The 20,593-nt window shown below is 40.3% G+C and overlaps 1 protein-coding gene and 1 long non-coding RNA gene across 36 annotated transcripts in view; one reads left to right on the forward strand and one right to left on the reverse strand.

Annotated features, from left to right (window-relative positions):
- The window catches only part of LOC147363529 (uncharacterized), a 64,209-nt gene that overhangs the window by 40,846 nt on the left and 2,770 nt on the right, over nucleotides 1-20,593 (forward strand). For 7 of the 9 annotated variants that reach the window (XR_015137243.1, XR_015137246.1, XR_015137245.1 and 4 more), the window contains one exon: nucleotides 5,654-6,497. This is a non-coding gene — a long non-coding RNA (uncharacterized LOC147363529). Of the gene's footprint in view, nucleotides 1-3,306; nucleotides 3,358-5,653; nucleotides 6,498-18,222; nucleotides 18,375-20,593 lie in introns of those variants that run through there. The other 2 variants (XR_015137248.1, XR_015137252.1) reach the window with 2 other exon arrangements.
- LTBP1 (latent transforming growth factor beta binding protein 1) overlaps nucleotides 5,504-20,593 on the reverse strand; it is a 460,290-nt gene continuing 445,200 nt past the window's right edge. For all 27 annotated transcript variants that reach the window (XM_086327488.1, XM_086327485.1, XM_086327484.1 and 24 more), the window contains 3 exons: nucleotides 11,970-12,092; nucleotides 7,656-7,805; nucleotides 5,504-6,496 (listed from right to left, as the gene is read on the reverse strand). In XM_086327488.1, the coding sequence (XP_086183614.1) occupies nucleotides 6,315-6,496; nucleotides 7,656-7,805; nucleotides 11,970-12,092 (455 nt within the window). In that variant the 3' untranslated portion in view covers nucleotides 5,504-6,314. The remainder of the gene's footprint in view (nucleotides 6,497-7,655; nucleotides 7,806-11,969; nucleotides 12,093-20,593) is intronic.

Here is a 20,593-nt window from a genome sequence, read left to right on the forward strand (position 1 = left end):
CTTATGAACTTGGAATGAATCCTAGTTGGTTGTGGTGTATGACCTTTTTTATGTGTGGTTTGATTTGGTTTGCTAATATTTTGTTGAATTTTTGCATCTATATTCATCAAAGATATTGGCTTATAATTTTCTTTTTTGGTGGTCTACTTGTCTGATTTTGGTATCGGGGGATGGTGGCTTCTTAGAATGTCTTTGGGAGTGTTCCCTCCTCTTAATCTTTTGAAACATTTTGAGAAGAATCAGTATAAGTTCTTCTTTGTGTGTTTGATAGAGTTTGCCTGTTACACCATCTGGTCCTGGGCTGTTTCTTTGGATTTTTTGGTTGTTGCTATTGTTGTTACAGATTCTATTTCACTTCTAGTGATTGGTCTGTTCAATTAACTATTGTTCTCAATTCAATTTTGTTGGGCTATGTGTTTCTAGGAATTTGTCCATTTCTTCTTTGTTGTTAAATTTGTTGCCATATAATTGTTCACAGTATTCTCTTGTGGTTTTTTATATTTCTGTGGTATCAGTTGAGAATTTTTCCTTTTTCATGTCTTATTTTGTTTATTTAGGTTCTCTCTCTTTTCTTCTCGGTGAGCCTGGCCAGAACATTTTCAATTTTGTTTACCCTTTCAGAGAATCAGTTCTTGGTTTTATTGTTTTTGTTTGTTTTTTGTCTCTATTTTATTTATTTTCTCTCTGATCTTTGTTTTGTTCTTTTTTAATTCTTTTAGGTGGTACTTTAGGTTGTTTGAGGTTTTTCTGCTCTTTTGAGCAAGGCCTGTTTTTGAACAAACCTGTTTTGAACAAGTTCATTGCTAGGAACTTCCTCCAAGAACCACTTTTGCTTCATCCCATAGATCTTGTATGGTTGTGTTCTGTCATTTGTCTCAAGGTATTTTTTCATTTCCTTTCAGATTTCCTCATTGACCTAGTGGTTTTTCAGTAGCATGTTGTTTAGTCTTTATGTAATCATTTTTTTCTCATCTCTTTTTGTGTGGTTAGTTTTTAGTTTCATGTCATTGTGGTCAGATAAGGTGCTGGAAACAATTTCTATACTCTTGGTGGAGATTAGTTTTGTGCCCTAGTAAGTGCTTAAAGCTCAACAGTCAGAAAACGAAGATCATGGCATCTGGTCCCACCACTTCATGGGAAATAGATGGGGAAACAGTGGAAACAGTGTCAGACTTTATCTTTTTGGGCTCCAAAATCACTGCAGATGGTGACTGCAGCCATGAAATTAAAAGATGCTTACTCCTTGGAAGGAAAGTTATGACCAACCTAGATAGCATATTGAAAAGCAGAGACAGTACTTTGCCAACAAAGGTCTGTCTAGTCAAGGCTATGGTTTTTCCTGTGGTCATGTATGGATGTGAGAGTTGGACTGTGAAGAAGGCTGAGTGCCAAAGAATTGATGCTTTTGAACTGTGGTGTTGGAGAAGACTCTTGAGAGTCCCTTGGACTGCAAGGAGATCCAACCAGTCCATTCTGAAGGAGATCAGCCCTGGGATTTCTTTGGAAGGAATGATGCTAAAGCTGAAACTCCAGTACTTTGGCCACCTCATGTGAAGAGTTGACTCATTGGAAAAGACTCTGATGCTGGGAGGGATTGGGGGCAGGAGGAGAAGGGGACGACAGAGGATGAGATGGCTGAATGGCATCGCTGACTTGATGGACGTGAGTCTGAGTGAACTCCAGGAGTTGCTGATGGACAGGGAGGCCTGGTGTGCTGCGATTCATGGGGTCGCAAAGAGTTGGATATGACTGAGCGACTGAACTGAACTGAAGTGATCAATACTAGAGAATGTTACATGTGCACTTGAAAAGTCTGTATTCTGCTTTTTTGGATGTAATGTCTTGAAAATAACAATTAACTAACAGTTCTATTGTATATTTCAGGATCTCTGTTGCCTTATTGATTTTCTGTCTAGAATATCCATCCATTGATAAGGAGTGGGGTATTATATTCTCCTATTATTATTGTATTCTCATCAATTTCTCCTTTTCTGTCGGTATTTATATATTTGGGTGTGGCTGATGAGTGTAAAAATCCTCTTCTTGTGTTGATCCTTTTATCATTATATAGGGTTCTTCTTTATCTTTCTTTAGGGCCTTTGTTTTAAAGTCTGTTTTGTCTGACATGAGTATTATGACTCTCACTTTCTTGTCATTTTTATTTGCATGGAATGTCTTTTTCCATCCTCTCACTTTCAATCTGTGTGTGTCCTTTCCTCTAAAGTGAGTCTCTTGTAGGCAGCATATTGTAGGTTCTTGGGTTTGTGTGTGTGTGTTATTTCTTTTCAATCCAGTCTACCATGCTGTCTTTTGATTGGAGCATTCAGTCCGTTGGCATTTAAGATAATTATTTGATACATCTGTATTTATTGCCATTTTAAACCTTGTTTTCCAGTTAGTTCCATGTTTCTTCTTTGTCCCTTTTTCTTTTTGTAGTTTGATGATTTCCTTTTATGTGTGTATTCTCTTTTTGGTTTTTGTGAATCTATTGTATGTTTTTTTTTATTTGGGGTTACCCTGTTTTTCAGGTATGTTAACTTCTTCCTATATCAACTTGCTTTATGATTGATGGTCATATTGGCTCAAACATTCTAAAAAAAATAGATTCTAAGTTTTCTTACTTTCCCTCCCCACACTTTATGACTTTGTCCTTTTTTCCATCTTCCTGTTTATCCTTTTGCTCTTCTTTGTGTTTATCATTACTTTCACGGTTTTTTTTTGTCCCCCTTTGTGATCTGTATAATGACTATATGATTTACTTTCCAACTGTGATTTCCTCTTTACCCTATCTTCTTCTTTTCTGTTTCGAGAATATCTTTTAATATTTCCTATAGGATAGATTTAGTATTGCTGTATTTTTTTAGTTTTTGCTTTCTAAATGATCTTGCTGGGCACAGTATTCTAGGTTGCAGATTTTTCCCTTTCAAGACTTTGATTATATTTTTCCACTCCCTTCTGGCCTGCAGCATTTCTGTAGAGAAATCAGCTGATAAACTCATGGGGGTTCCCTTGTAATTAACTTTTTCTCCTGTGGTCTTTAGAATCATTTCTTTAACTTCTTCCATTTTTACTACAAAGCATCTTGGTATAGATCTGTTTGGGTTCATTTAGTTTGGGAACCTCTGTGCTTTCTATATCTGGATATCGGTTTCCTTCTTTAGCTTTGAGAAATTTTCAGCCATAATTTCTTCTTTTAAAAAATTTTATTGAAGTTGCTTTAGAATGTTATTTTCTGCCAAACAGCAAAATGAATCAGCTATATGATTCATTCATTCATAGTCTTTTTTGGATGTCCTTCCCATTTAGGTCACTATAGAGCATTGAGTACAGTTGCCTGTGCTATACAGTAAGTTCCCATTAGTTATCCATTTTATATATAGCAATGTATATATGTCAATTTCAATCTCCCAATTCATCCCACCCCACCATCCCCCCCTTCCCTGCTTGGTGTCCATGCATTTGTCCTGTATGTCTTTGTCTTTATTTCTCTGCTGAGTAATATTCTATTGTATATATGTGCTACATCTTTATTATTCCTCTGTTGATGAACATTTAAATTGCTTCCCATGTCCTGGCTATTGTAAATAGTGCTGCAATAAACATTGAGGTGCATATGTCTTTTGAAATTAATGGTTTTCTCTGGGTATATGCCCAGGAGTGGGATTGCTAGGTAATATGGTAGTTCTCTTTTTAGTTCTTAAAAATTGATACAGCCACTATGGAGAACACTATGGAGGTTCCATAATTTCTTCAAATACATTTTTAATCCCCTTTCTAGTCCCCCTTTCTCTTCTCCTTTTGGAATCTCTCTTATGCATAGATTGGCACTTTATATTATCCCATAGGTCTCTCATATTGTTTTTCTTTTTTTCATTTGGCTTTCTGTTTGCTGTTCTGATTGGGTAATTTCCATTTATTTCCATGTATTCTATCTTCCAGATCACATATTCTCTCTTCTGCATTTTTAAATCTTACAGTATAGTATCTTAAAGTACAATAGTAAAGTACAACAGGGGCTGGCATCGAGTGAACAAGAAAGAGTTACTGACTGGAGGAGGGAGAGGAAACAGGAGATGAGAGAGCTGAAGGGTCTTCAACAATAGGAAACAGAGGGCAAACTGCATTTGCATTCACACCTAACACTGATGGAACACACGTTCACATCTTTGAAAGTTTACAACTCGACAGTTCATATGTAGGGGACTTACTATATTCATTCTGCTATTCATTGCCTTGAGCTCAGCTTTCATCTCAGCAAATGAATTTTCTAATTTTTCTTGGAACTAGAAACTATGAGAGGAGCCTTTTTACAGCAATCTGCATTTCTGTTGAATCTTTCTTAATTCCTTCAGTATTTTCATTACCTCCTTTTAAAACTTGGTATATATTAGATTCAAGTAGTCTGTTTGTTCCTTCAGGGGAATTCTCTTGGTCTTTTAACTGGGAGTGGTTCCTCTGCTGCTTTATTTTGCTTATACTGTATTTCTGTTACTCTGTGAGTTGAGAAACAGTTATCTCCTGTAATCTTGGAGGGCTCTTTGTATGTGGGAGTGTCCCTGTGTGGGTTTAATACAGTTTTGGCATGAGGAATGCTTTTCGTTTGGATGTCTCTTCTCTCAGCATATGCTGGAACATTATCCCCTTGATAGTGGGTGTGCATAGCCTGCACAAGCTCCTGGGAAGGCAGGGACAGTGGTTGGCACCTGGTCGTGGAACTCTTGGCAGCAGGGGACATTTTAGGTGTGCCATTCTTCCTATGGCAGAAACTAAAATCCAAAAGCCTGTCTTAGAAGAAAATGTTAGATGGAGATATTTTCTGCTGAGTATGCCTATACATAGTTTGTTTTCTGAAAATGCAGATGTTCTTTATTAAAAATGATTCTGAAATTCAGGTTAAATAAGACAACTGCATGACTGTGGATCTGTATTAAGCAAGGCTTGGAACATCAAAAACTGTTCTTCCTCTGATATCTACCAGTTATTTATTTGCTAGGGCTGTCAAAAGTATGAATACCACAGACTGGGTGGCTTAAATTTATTTTCTTAACCCATTATTGACCAGAGACATTTTAATATTCACTTACATACCAACTTGCTGGCCACTGGTGTTAGTTTCTGTAAAAATCCCCCAGTCGATAAAGTTCAAGGTATTGAAGAATTTTCTTCTTAGGCTCCTTCCTTGGCTTGACAATGGCTGTTGGCTCCCTGTGTCTTCCCATGATTTTCCTGTGTGTGTTTTAATCTCATATAAAGACCTCAGCCCTATTGGATCAGGGCCCACCCCAATGACCTTCTTTAATGGTCATTAGCTCATTTAAAAATACAGTCACAGTACTGAGGGGACATGACTCAACATGAATTCCGGGGACACAATTCCACCCATAACAGTATATAACAAATTTAACAATTAACCTGGAAAAGACTCCACATTCATAAAAGACCATTGGTGGTGGGGTGGATAACTGGTATGCATATGCTCATTGACATAACTCTGAGGTAGAAATTTTCTAAAAAAAAATGGTGATTTATTTTGCTTTAACATACAGTGGTAAATATATTGGGATCATCAAGTTTTTAAAAAATTTGCTGGTCCTACTTTATACATTACAATACTAATGTAAGCTCATTCATTAGTTCTTCCATTTCAATGTAGGAAAGGGATCCAATTAACACCTACTAGCAGCTTGGCTAAGAATGGACATTAAAATCAGACAACACGTCGTAAATATAAAGTCCTTTTCTCCAAATGTGTATAAAAGTTTTGAAACAATCACCGCCTGCTCCACAGGACAATTTGGATTTTAAAAATCTTCCAGACCTGGAATAGCATAACCCTGTGTAACATTACTTATAATAAACAATATTTTATCGAAGACTTTTGCACTTGACATTTGAAAAAGAAACTAGCCAAGGAACTGCATGACCAAAAAATGAAAATCTTATAAAATATTTCCACCACTATTTAAATGCCAGATTTAATCAAGCAATAGTAAAAAATATCAAAACAAAAACATAATAATACAACCTTCTGTTTAAAATAACAGCACTGTTCTGCCTCTTTTCCACTAAATTTTACATATGAACAGACTATATATACTGTTTTGTTTTGTTTTTTTTTTCAGAGAAATGTCCATTTGGTCTGTCACACCACTCAGGCTCACACTGAATCCTTTCCCTTCTGAGGATATACAACTCCATGATGTTTCCGTATTTCCAGCATTTTGGGTTAGGTGCAGTGTCTGAAGTATAATACATTTCTCTTTCTCCTTTACACAGTGCAGAGTATACAGGCTTAGGTTATGTTAGCTTCTCTCTTACTCCAGGTCACTGTCTTTTTCTAAATTCAAGGCAGTATTCAATGGAGTGCAGTAGTTTGGCTTGTCAGAAGGTACAAAGCCCGGCAGGCACACACACTTATAGGATGCTTCGGTGTTGATGCACTTGGCATTCTTGCAGAGAGACATCCGGTTGTTCAGCTCATCACATTCGTTGACATCTGCAGTAAGCCAAACCACGGAGGTAAGCAAGCTTTCCCATCACTCCGGGAGGAGAAACAATCAACAGCTTACCTGAGGCCCTGCCTAAACACAGCCGGCTATTCCGTGCTCTCTCCACGGTAAGCTGTGTAGTCTTTCCTCTTACTGTCTGTTTATGCAAGGTAAATATGACCTTCTAGATCGCAAAAAGGGAAAGAAATTCTAGAATCCCTTGGATACTCCCCTGTTATCTGACATGGACCATTTGACCATAAAGGGACCATTTTGTCAGCTTGAGTTTTTATAGTCAAGAAAACTAGAACTATCTTACTTCTAAATCCCTTTCTGCAGATGTAGAAGAGCAGTTAGGTTGTCAAGAGAAATACAGAGCCTCCAAGAAGCTTGTCTCAAGGCTTAAGTTACTTTCTTAGATTTCTTTCCACAGGAAAGAAAGTCTTTTATGCCCCTGAAACACGTGTAACAACCTGGGTTACCTATTTTTGGACCACCACAGACTGAGACTAACAAAACTGAAGTGGGAAAACTACAGGAGGGAGAAAAACAGCCACAAAAATAGGGGAAAAAAAAAACAACACCCTGCAGTCAAAGGTCTTTCAGCATGGAGGCCAGCAGGCTCAGGAACACAGCATCAATTACACAGGAAGGAAAAAAACCCCATTTACTGTTCTCTTAAAGGTAAAAGAGAATGCTACGTGAGAGTTTTATTAAAAAAAAAAAAACAAACAAAAAACACTTTCTCCAAAATGGAAGCATTTTCTTTTTCATCTATATGTCCCTCATGCTGGCATCAGGTGTTCAGGGAAAACACTGTTTGCTACTGAGTCAAAAGCTCAATTTAAAAGTGTCTAATTACCCCAAATGTTCTGGTGTTTCCTCCATATGTACCATTTGTATGAATTCTTAAGTACTTCTTTAAAAATCAGGGTAAAATATACAGAACATAAAATTGACCATTTTAACCATTTTTGAGTGGATAGTCCAGTGGTGGTAAGTACCTTCACATTGTTATACAATCGTCACCACCATCCACCTCCAGAATTTTTCTCATCTTCCCAAACTGAAACGCTGCAAATCTTTAATGTACTAGACTACATGATGTCCAGCCACAGGGCGTCTCAGGAAAAGGATGATTTCCCATCAGATACACATGGCTCTTACCGACACAGGTCATCTTGGCCATATCCAGGTGATACCCATCAAAGCAATCGCAGGTGTAGCCTTCCTGCACCCTGACACAGCGACCGTTTTCACACCCATTGAGGATGCCACATTCTTCCGCCTGCAACTCCTCAAAGCTGTTCAGAAAACCTGGAAGGGAACAAACAGGAGGCAAGGAACAAATCTTCATCCTCTTAACACCAGTTTTAAAAACATGATTTTAAGGTTATGGTTCATCATACATATTTCCAGTACCTTAAAGATAGCATTGAAATTTAAGCGAATATATTTGTACATGATATTAAGTATTTACAGTTACAAACTTAGTATGTTGTACAGATTAGCCCCACATTTTGAATTCTGATGTTCTGAATCAAAATCACATAATACAGCATGTAGGTGTGTGTGTGTGTATGTGTGTGGGTGTTTTTTTTTTTTTGCCTTTAGTTAACATCTTGTCTAAGATTTTAAGTTTCCCAAGTTCTCAGTAGGGCAAACGTCAAAACATCTTTCAGGATGGAACCAATGGAATTCATGATCAGTGTAGGTATTTGCTAAGAGGCACGAGCATTGGAGGCAGCTCTGTTTGATTGCGTGTTCCAAGAGCAGAGAAAAGCCAGGCTGGCCTTGCCTGAATAAGGCCTGTTTGTTTGCTCTGGCTTTGGAAGGAGCCTTACAAAAGGGCCCTTGGGGGATCAAAGGCTAAAGGCAGTTAAAGGGACTCCAAACATCCTGATAAATGAGAAAAATACATCATACTTCTATTGAGAAAACCCAAAAACTTTTTTTTAAGAAAACAAAGACGCTCTTGTTTAGTTCTGAATCAGTTTAAAGAGAGAGCCAGTTTAGCAATACAAAAGCAATGTAACCAGGTGTTAAGAATATTTTAGTTCTCTTTATAGAAAGGGAAGTTGTAAATATAAATTTATGATGACCCCAAAACATGTGGCCTTTCATCCTCTCCCCTGCTTCTGAAGCTACTACCATGGATTAGCTTTCAGGGGGAAGAAAAAAAAATCTCCCTAGGGCCAGAACTCGGAGAAGGCAATGGCACCCCACTCCAGTACTCTTGCCTGGAAAATCCCATGGATGGAGGAGTCTGGTGGGCTACAGTCCATGGGGTCGCTGAGAGTCGGACACGACTGAGCGACTTCACTTTCTCTTTTCACTTTCATGCATTGGAGAAGGAAATGGCAACCCACTCCAGTGTTCTTGCCTGGAGAATCCCAGGGACAGGGGAGCCTGGTGGGCTGCCGTCTATGGGGTTGCACAGAGTCGGACACGACTGAAGCGACTTAGCAGCAGCAGGGCCAGAACTAATTGGCCTTTGAAGTAATTCTCCAGTGGAACTGCAGGGGGCAGCAAAACATCATTGCTTATGCAGCTGTAAGATCTAACATTATTTTACAGCATAGGGTTTTTTAAAATTAATTGAAGACTAATTACTTTATAATATTATTGTGGTTTTTTTGCCATACATTGAGGTGGCTTTTTACATGTCCTGAGGTAACAATGTGGGGTAAAAAATAGAGCTAGTGAGTTAACCAATATATAATTTCATTGTAATTGATTTAAAAAAAGCAGCATCTTAGACATGGAATTGTTAAACTGTCTCAGAAATGTACATCAGGACTTGTTCATTGGGTTGGCAGCATAGGGGCAGAAGGAAGTATAAAGGGAGGGATGTATGTGTGTGCATGTCTTGGCTAAACTGTAAGAATACATTGTCATTAATTCAATGGAAGTATACCCCCTTGCTAATACTTTAATAGTTTAGACTGGATAATGAATCATCTTAGAAGCATTATATTAATACTTTGTTGTTTTATCTTTAATTGAACATTAAGGGAAAGCAGCGTTTTATTCATACCTCTGCCAATATCATTATTTAGAGACTTATTGCCATTTTTGTCTTTTCTGAAATTTTTACCAAGAGTAGCAAGATTTTATATATATCTATATATATATTTCCTTCCAGATTGAGTTGGTATAGTGTATCAAAATACTCATAGCTTTGGGACATTGAAATGGTAAATATTCATGCGTGTGTAAAAGCATGATACATAACTATATGATTTTAATTACACAAAAATGGATGCTTAGTTATATAAACACACAAATGAGACTTGAAAGGACACAAACAGTAAACTGCTTGTGACTAAGGATGACTTTGTTTTTTGGTTTCCTATAATACGCAAGTAAACTTTTAAGAAAGAAATAAATTAAAATTTGAAACTCCTACACACACATTAAACAGACTCCCCAAAATACTTCTACAGGACTCCGAAACACCAGCAAAGCACACAGCCCTGCTCTAAATCGTTCTTGCTACCTATTTGTGTAAACGAAATTTTACTGGAACACAGACAGCCTCACCGGTTCACTAATACCTGTCTGTGGCTGCTTTCCTAATAGCAGAGCAGAGTTGAATATCAGCCGCAAAGAGACTATATAGTATGCAAAGCCCACAAACTTTACTGTCTGGTCAGCTATAAGAAAAGTTGATCTCTAACTTAAGGTAACACCAGTCATTAGCTCAACTTTCTTAAACAGAAAGACAGGACAGGGTGGATCACAAGGTTGGTAGAAATCTCAGCCTCTTTCACTACTTACCCTGTCTTCAGCAGGGGCAAACAACCTGCAATCCTGAGCAGAGAAACAGGAGCTGTTTCTCTGTAATTCACAAGAACTTTAAAGGCCATTACATAGTTAAAGCTGGGGTCCTGCAACTGCATCACAATTTCCTATGTTGCTAAATAGAAAATTGGTCTGATACCACTGTGTTTATTTTTTAACATTTGTAATGGATTTTTTTTTTTTTTACATTTTAAAGCAATGACAGCATTTAAAAAAAAAAAAAGGTACATAAGCCAATACCTAAGCCAGAACATTTCAACATTAAAATTTGTGGCATCTGAACTGTAAGGCATTAGAGGCTACACACACAAGCATGAGATTATGTCAGTTACATATAGATTTACCCTGTTATTTTGGATTTATCAGGCAGGCAAAACTGTACTTTTTTCAATTTTAATATTTATTCTCTTTTTTAAAGTGTTTACTGACCTATAACATATACACAGAAGTGTAGAAATCCTAAGTGCACAGTCTTATAGCCGCCAATGTATTTAAGCATATTTCTTGAAGTAGGACATGGTTATCTGTGGTTGATTAAAAGAAATAATCTAAGGTGTTAGAAGTTAGGATAGTGGTTACCCTGAGAGGATAGCTGGGCAAGGGCACCAGAGGCCTTCTGCATACTGCCAACGCTCTACACTCACTCAGATCTAGAAGACCCAACCTCGCTGGTTTAATAGCATGCTGTTTGGAAATTTTAAAGCAGTTTTAGGTCAGCTGAGGGATCAACATACTGCACCTTTCAAAAAACAAAAGGAAAGAAAGGAGGGAGGGAAACACTCTTGGACTCGGAACAGAAGCAGCTCCAGAGGCAGCCATGAAGCTCGTACTGCTGCTCAGGACACAGATCATGGCTAGTCTGCCATGTGCAAAGGTGATAAAAAAGAACCGCCTCATCGTATTTTATGATGTCAGCACTCTGGTCTGCAGGGTGTGGGCCGGGCACCTGGAGTATACTGCCGTCGTCCCATTCGGGAAGGCAGACCGCCTCCTGTCTACTGATATCGCAATTTGTACCATCCCATTTTTCGGACTTCACGTAACTCATCTGTTATTTGCAAGCTCTGGTCTCTTCCACAGACACATTTAGCTTGTGTGGCTCCCCTCTCCAGGACACTCCGGTGGTACCTTCAGGCATTTACTTTCTAAATGGGAACAGGATTCACACATACACATTCCACCTCACACTTAAACTCTGCTCACAAATCCAGGAAAAGCCATCACACATCATCATTTCTTACTTAGTAAACCCGTCACAAATGAATTCTAAAAATTCATCTCTGACCAGGAGAGAGCAACTGTTTTACTTCCCATTTAAATGCTTGTCAAGATACAACCAAACTATTAGGAAAACTCTGCCCCTTAAGCGAGGCCACCACTTCAGGGGTAAAGAAATGACTTTGTCGTGGAAATTATAGGAAGATGATTTTCTGTAAAGAAAATAAACATACAGCGTTCCCAGCAGTGAGACTCTTAATATGATCCAGTGCTTCTCAAACTTGAGCGTCCATAAGGATGACTCAGAGGGTGGGTCTCACCCTAGTTCCTGACTCAGCAGGTCTATAGCATCACCCACAAACCTGCATTTCTTACAAGTTCCCAGGCACTGCATTTTGAGAACCACTGACTAAGCTTCAAAACCACAATCTAGTTTCAGAGTAAAAAAATGTTGCTTACGGTCTCGAACAAAGTAGGGATCAGCTTCGGGAGCATACTGTTCACTGAAGTCAACCAAGGCATCCCGTCCATATGGCCGCCGGCGTCCCGTGACGGGGATGTTACACAGCTGGGCATAGTCGTCTACAAAAGACAGGACAAAAACCGTGACACACCATCACTGTTTGCTCACACGTGGGTGCGTTCACCCACCGTGTGCCCCTGCCTCCCACGCACACTCCCGATCCTCAGACATCTCAGTGTCCTTTACGGGTGCTCTGCACACCCACATACGATTCATACTCTACAGCACAATTAAGACTCTGAACATAGATGCCAGTAGTAGCTGAACAGTTGGTAGAATGCATTCCAGGAGAGTAAAGAACTGAAAAATCAAACCATCGGAGAGTGCAGCAAGCCTTTGGAAGAATGGCTTTATCTGAACCCATCAGGGGTTTTCATCAAAACATTTTAAATGTATAAAGCAGTCATTTTTACAGATACACATTTTCCCACTCACTGGAAACAGAAAAAAAAAAAAATTTCTGGTGATCTAAAAATGAGACACCAAGCAAGGATGCTACTAAGTACCATTTGAATTTAGTGGGTATGATTATACTTCTCAAGACCTGGTCCTTCATTATAACAGTGATAATGAAGTAATGGCTCTAGTAATAATAGCTAATAGTTGTATAATGTTTGCTCTGTGCCAGCTACTAAGCACTTAAAACATTAATTCATTAAAATATTTACACCATCCTATGAAAAACTATTATCCACATTTTATCAATAGGAAATAGAAGCACACAGTGGTTAAATGACAGCTGGTATGAGGCAGCACCATATTTGATCTCAGTCCAGCGGCTCAAGGTTGTACATGTAACATTTCTTCCTCTCCTACACCTATCTCAGCTCCTCTGTAATCTCTGTCCTTGCCTCTTCTGAACCTTAGCTAAATTCATCTGCAGTTACCACTTCTTGAGGCCATTTTCCCTTATCCATGGCCAACTTAAGCCCTTCCTTTAGTCCTTCTCACTGGACCCATCAAGCACATGGGATCTTGGTTCTCCATTTGTCATGAAGTGATCACCTTTTCACTGCATTTCGTGGTCCCAGGCTCTTTCCTGTATGTTGGTGCAGAATTATTCAGAAGATCTAGAAAGGAAAGCTTTAGAAGAGACAGCTTCATCTTCTGAATGCACATTTTACAAAAACTATACTGCCTGAGGACTCACCCTAGCAGTCGGTGAAAATTCTGAGGCTCCCCAGATGTCAACAGCTGTACCAGAACTGAGAGCTGCGGGTCAGCCAGCCCCAGGACTGGCTGGACACTCTTAGGGCCGCCACACAGGTGACAGCCACAAAAGGCAGCAGCCGCACTTGCCTGGACCACAGATTGAAGGAGCTTTCCTCTATTTTGCTTCCTTCCATAACAAAACTAAAGCAAAGCACTGATGCAAGAGGGTGAATTCTCAAGGCTTTCTTCCATCGCCCCTCCTCAAAGGGGTCAAAGGTGTGTGGGTGTGTGTGCACATCCATGCATATGTGTACACACCTACACATTCTCTCCTAAAGTGAAAGAAGGGAGTGTAAAGCCAGAAAAGATCCTGAACCATCAGACATGGCAGAATTATGGTTGTCCCTTCTTACAAACTCTCCTGGTGGGAAGCATTCCAGGAACAACACCCCCTCCCCGCCGCGACTTCCCATGCACTCTTCTATGAAATCATTTCATAAGAAGTATTAATGTTATTAAGGAGAAAGCTAAACCTGGAAAAAGACCCTTGACTCACAAAAATAAAGCTTCAAACAAAGAGAACACAAATGGTTGTCAGTTCTGCTTAAAGTCTGAAAGGGAAGAATAAAGGATTTCCCTGTGAGGGCAAGATCGCAGAAATGTTTACAAGTTTGACACACTGAGGTCATTCCTGTTCTCTTATCTCTTTTTATATACATTTGTTGTACATCTGAAAGGGAGACTCAAGATTTTATATGCAGGCCACAGCTGTGATCAAGAGTAGATATTAAAATTAATTCGCGTTCGTATTTTGTAAACCTAGTCCAGAGATGGCTGAGCAGCACACTCCTCTCCGGCACCTGGTGATGAGGCCTGGAGCATGTGGCTTTTCCCCCTAGACCATGCAGCCTCCACTCTCCAAGCTCTCACCATCTAACATCACAAAAGGAAGGGATCAAATTGGGGAGGAGTGGAGGAGGAACGGACTTCTGTTCCTATGGGATGTTTAGGAACAGCTTCCTGGGAAAGGTAGTACTTCATGAGTGGGATTTACTTCATAGAAGCTATCTGGGATTTTAAAAAGCACTTACCCAAAGGCAGTGAAGAGGAACTAAAGAGTCTCTTGATGAAGGTAAAATAGAGTGAAAAAGCTGGCTTGACACTCAACATTCAGAGAACTAAGGTCATGGCATCTGGTCCCATCACTTCATGGCAAATAGATGGGGGAAAATGAAAAGAGTGGCAGATTTTATTTTCTTGGGCTCCAAAATCACTCCAGATGGTGGCTGCAGACATGAAATTAAAAGATGCCTGCTCCTTGGCAGAAAAGCTATGACAAACCTAGACAGTGTATTAAAAAGAAGAGACTTCATTTTGCCAACAAAGGTCCATATAATCAACACTGTTTTTTTCTGGTAGTCATGTACAGATGTGAGAGTTGGACATAAAGAAGGGTGAGCGCTGAAGAATTAATGCTTTGGAATTGTGGTGCTGGAGAAGACTCTTGAGAGTCCTTTGGACTGCAAGGAGATCCAACCAGTCAATCCTAAAGGAAATCAATCCTGAATATTCATTGGAAGGACTGATGCTGAATCTCTAAATACTTTGGCAACCTGAGAAGAGCCAACTCAATGGAAAAGACCTTGATGCTGGAAAGACTGAGACCAAAGGAGAAGGGGGCGGCAGAGGATGAGATGGTTAGATAGTACCACCAACACAATGGACATGAATTTGAGCAAACTCTGGAAGATGGTGGAGGACAGTGAAGCCTGGTGTGCTGCAGTCCATGGGGTCACAGAGAGTCAGACCCAACTTAGCAAATGAACAACAAAAACCCAAAGGCGTCACAAAAGCAACCTATGAGCTATGTTTGGGGACCACCAAGTGGTTCTTAAGGAAGGCTCTGAATGTGACCCAGGCTGCAAAGGGAAGCAGAGGATGGTAATGCGGGTGGGGGGACCTTTGGTGTTTGCTGCTTCCTCCTTCCCTCCATCCCTGGATATGTGTTTTTCCCTCAACTTCCTAGAACTTACTGTCCTTTGCTGCTTCACATTCTCTACATATTAACAAGCCAGATGTCAAGGTAGTTCTGGTGAGTTTTCAAAACAACACTTCTGTGTTAGATGTACTCTTTTGTATTTGAAGATGACCTGCAGTCCCCTCAACACTGGGGCATGCATTTTGAGTTATTTTTCTGGGAGCATGAATGGGTCTGTTCTAATCCATCCATGCTGCCTCTCCCATTGCACGCATCCGCTCTCATTCTTGGCCAGGGTCGAGGTTGACATGAACAGTGGGTAATGGAAAGAACCTGGGCTTCCAAGGCAGAAGCAGGAGTTCAAGTTCTGATTGTGCTACTTCACTTTCCAACTTAACAGTTGGAAAGCAACTTAGCAAGTCTCAGTTTCCACATCTGTCACATGGGGATAATTCCTATTTGCCTCTGTGTTAAAAATGAGATGAGGGACCTCCCTGGTATTCTGGTGGCTAAGACTCCACACCCAATGCAAGAGGTGTGGATTACATCCCTGGTCAGGTAACTAGATCCCACGTGCTGCAACCAAGAGTTCACACGCCACAAGACTCTGCATACCAGAACTAAAAGAGCCCGTATACCACAAGGAAGGTCAAAGATGTACGTGCCACAGCTAAGACCCAGTGCAGCCAAACAAAAAATAGGTATTTTAAAAAGTGAGATGTTACATAATTGTTCATGAATTCTGAAGAACCAAGAAAATGGAGGTTACGTTTTTTTCTCTTTAGGTAAAAATCACTCGAGGCCCTGCTGAACATCTGGAAGTAAATGAGGATTTTCAATGACAGAATGATTGATAGAAATCTTAGTGTCAGCAAAACTTCAAAGGTAGTTGTCAATGGTCTAAGAATTGCACAAGAAATTACGAGCAATGAAAGCACAGCCTCTAGCTGTTTTTAGATATTGTTTCAAGATCAAGAATTCTTAAATAGATGGAGGGAAACTCCAACTCAGTAAATAAAGACGTCCTCATGCATTTCATCTCAAAAACTAATGACTGTTTGGGAAAATTTAATCACTTGGTCAGACAGGGATAAGGTATGAACAACAGCACATTTTAACACCAGACCAATAGAACACATAATACAGGGGAAAACTGATGTTCAGCAGTTGTTAGTATATGCTTCAGCCTTTCAGGAATGCCTCGAGTGGCTGGCAGGGACCTCGAGGGACCAACTGGACTATCATGGAATTTTCTAGTGAGTCCTGGGTAAGGGCACATGCACCTTTTTAACATGTCCTGGGTCTCTGAGCATCCCAAGCCACAACCAGAACCCATCGAGCTTGGAGGTACTTCACCTTGTTCATCCCTAGGGTTGGGTCATGGCTACTGTCCAGTTTGGGGAGGCAGTGAGTTGTGGTTGGCTGATGGCATGGAGCCCAGGAACAGCAGATCTCTGAATTTCCACAACTCCTGATGGGAGCCCATGAGAATCTCTTGGCTGCCATTTCATCCAGTTCAACATGTAAAAATGAACAGATTTTTTTTGTCCCTAAGGCAATGGCAGCCCACTCCAGTACTCTTGCCTGGAAAATCCCATGGATGGAGGAGCCTGGTAGGTGCAATCCATGGGGTCGCTAAAAGTCGGACACAACTGACGACTTCACTTTCACTTTTCACTTTCTTGCATTGGAGAAAGAAATGGCAACCCACTCCAGTGTTCTTGTCTGGAGAATCCTAGGGACCGGGGAGCCTGGTGGGCTGCCGTCTATGGGGTTGCACAGAGTCGGATACTACTGACGTGACTTAGCAGCAAAGTCTTTTACCTTCTGCAAGATATTCCTTATTTAAGCAGGGTACTTAAGAGTACACCTTACTTAAGAGTTCATATGGTGCAACAAAGACTGAAGATCCTGCATGATGCAACTAAGACCCAGCACAGCCAAATAAATACAGATTTGAAAAACAACAACAACAAATTAAGCACCTAGTTAAGCACCATCTAGTTGTCTGGGGCTAAATGCAAAGAAAGAGCTTGTACTTTGCACTGCAAAAGTCATTTCTTTTTTATTATGATGAATACAAGCAAAATTTTATTCCACTACTTTATGAAAAGTCAGTGTACCATCTCTAGAGAGTCACATTATGATCTGGATTGCTTTGTTTACTCTCTACTTTTAAAGAATAACCCTTTGCATTTTATACATTTCAATTAAAATTTTTATGGTAAAAAGCCATTGCTGGGGAAGGGGAAATTCTCCCTCTGCCCCTCTTGAATTCTTTTGACTGGTCTAATAATTAAACTGATACAAGACAGATTAACAGGAGAAAAAATAAATCAATCTGTACCTATGGAGGTCTCATCGAAATAAGACCTCCAAAGTAAAGAAAGCAGGCTGTTTTTTGAAAACCAGTTTTAGACAAATAGACAATTATTTGTCAAGACTTAACAAAACAAATCTTAACCTTGAATTCCCTAACTGTGATGTTAAGGATTTCTTTTTGCTGCAAATGCCATTTCGAGGACACTATACCTGTCCTACCAGGATCTAGCTGCATATGAACATGAAAAGAAGGAGAAGTGGAAACAGTCACACCTCAAAGCCCCACTCATTGCACTCCTCACCTCGGGAGGCATAGCTGTTAAGCTCTTGATCGGAGCTTTGAGTGACACACGTGGGATGGTGTGGGCCACCACCGCCCACGTGGTCTAAACAAGATCCAGGCCATGGCTCACACTCATCTCCCTGGCATGGCAGATTCACATGACATATGATGCCACTTTGATTTTAAATGGGAAAAACAAAAGTTAAAAAATTGCCCCCTGGAGCCAGGAGGTCTGAGGCCCCCACTGTCTACAGCAATAGCAAGCACATATCCTGGCAGGAAATCTCCATTCCTTTTGACAGACACATCTGCAGGGCTGGTCTGGACAGTCACATGTCACAATACCACTCTGGCATGTGAGGACATTGGGAGGTGAAGTCTCTGACTGAGGCAGATTAAATTCAGCTGCTATTAAAAATGATGAAGAGGTTGTATTTTGTTCTCCACACATCAGGGCTGAAAACCGAGTGCTCTGAAGTTTCAAGTGCATCATTTTCAAATAAAGAAGTAAGGCGCAGCAGCTGCATGGTGCAGGAGCGGCCAAGAGGAGCTACCCCATGCCTAAACTCATGGGCGGTAGTCGAGAGGAGATACCCCACGTCCAAGGTAAGGAGCAGCAGCTGCGCTTTGCTGGAGGGCATGAAGAGATGCCCCATGTCTAAGGTAAGAGAAACCCAAGTAAGACGGTAGGCGCTGAGAGGGCATCAGAGGGCAGACAGACTGAAAACACAATCACAGACAACAAGCCAATGGATCACACGGACCACAGCATGTCTAACTCAATGAAACTAAGCCATACCATGTGGGGCCACCCAAGATGGGCGGGTCATGGTGGAGAGGTCTGACAGAACGTGGTCCACTGGAGAAGGGAATGGCAAACCACTTCAGTATTCTTGCCTTGAGAACCCCATGAACAGCATGAAAAGGCAAAAAGATAGGACACTGAAAGATGAACTCCCCAGGTTGGTAGGTGCCCAATATGCTACTGGAAATCAGTGGAGAAATAACTCCAGAAAGAGTGCAGGGATGGCACCAAAGCAAAAACACCACCCAGGATGTGACTGGTAATAGAAGCAAGGTCCGATGCTGTGAACAGCAATATTGCATAGGAACCTGGAATGTTAGGTCCATGAATCAAGGCAAATTGGGAATGGTCACACAGGAGATGGCAAGAGTGAATGTCGACATTCTAGGAATCAGCGAACTAAGATGGACTGGAATGGGTGACTTTAACTCAGAACACCATTATATCTACTACTGTGGACAGGAATCCCTTAGAAGAAATGGAGTAGCCATCATAGTTAACAAAGAGTCCGAAATGCAGTACTTGGATGCAATCTCAAAAACGACAGAATGATCTCTGTTCATTTCCAAGGCAAACCATTCAATATCATGGTTCCAAGTACATGCCCTGACCAGCAACGCTGAAGAAGCTGAAATTGAACGCTTCAATGAAGATTTACAAGACCTTTTAGAACTAACACCCAAAAAAGATGTCCTTTTCATTATAGGAACTATAATGAACTATGAATGAACTAGTTCCTAACTATAGGAACGTTTCATTACTGGAACGCAAAAGTAGGAAGTCAAGAAACACCTGGAGTAACAGAAAAATTTGGCATTGGAGTACAGAATGAAGCAGGGCAAAGGCTAATAGAGTTTTGCCAAGAGAACGCACTGGTCGTAGCAAACACCCTCTTCCAACAACACAAGAGTAGACTCTACACATGGACATCACCAGATGGTCAATACTGAAATCAGATTGATTATATTCTTTGCAGCCAAAGATGGAGAAGTTCTATACAGTCAGCAAAAACAAGACCGGGAGAAGACTGTAGCTCAGATCATGAACTCCTTATTGCCAAATTCAGACTTAAATTGAAGAAAGTGGGGGAAACCACTAGATCATTCAGGTATCACCTAAATCAAATCCCTTATGATTATACAGTGGAAGTGAGAAATAGATTTAAGGGCCTAGATCTGATAGATAGAGTGCCTGATGAACTATGGATGAAGGTTCATGACATTGTACAGGAGGCAGGGATGAGGACCATCCCCAAGAAAAAGAAATGCAAAAAAGCAAAATGGCTGTCTGAGGATGGCTTACAAATAGCTGTGAAAAGAAGCCAAAAGTAAAGGAGAAAAGGAAAGATATACCCATTTGAATGCAGAATTCCAAAGAATAGCAATGAGACATAAGAAAGCCTTCCTCAGCAATCAATGCAAAGAAATAGAGAAAAACAATAGAATGGGAAAGACTAGAGATCTCGTCAAGAAAATTAGAGATGCCAAGGGAAGATTTCATGCAAAGATGGGCTCAATAAAGGACAGAAATGGTATGGAACTAACAGAAGCAGAAGATATTAAGAAGGGGTGGCAAGAATACACAGAAGAACTGTACAAAAAAGATCTTCATGACCCAGATAATCACCATGGTGTGATCACTGACCTAGAGCCAGACATCCTGGAATGTGAAGTCAAGTGGGCCTTAGAAAGCATCACTACGAACAAAGCTAGTGGAGGTGATGGAATTCCAGTTGAGCTATTCCAAATCCTGAAAGATGATGTTGTGAAAGTGCTGCACTCAATAGGCCAGCAAATTTGGAAAACTCAGCAGTGGCCACAGGACTGGAAAAGGTCAGTTTTCATTCCAATCCCAAAGAAAGGCAATGCCAAAGAATGCTCAAACTACTGCACAATTGCACTCATCTCACATGCTAGTAAAGTAATGCTCAAAATTCTCCAAGCCAGGCTTCAGCAATACGTGAACTGTGAACGTATTCCAGATGTTCAATCTGGTTTTATTTATTTTTTTCTTGATCACA

This window comes from Bos grunniens, chromosome 11 (genome assembly GCF_055505025.1).
Source record: "Bos grunniens cultivar Pamir isolate PY7600 chromosome 11, Bosgru_T2T1.0, whole genome shotgun sequence".
Classification (NCBI taxonomy): Eukaryota; Metazoa; Chordata; class Mammalia; order Artiodactyla; family Bovidae; genus Bos; species Bos grunniens.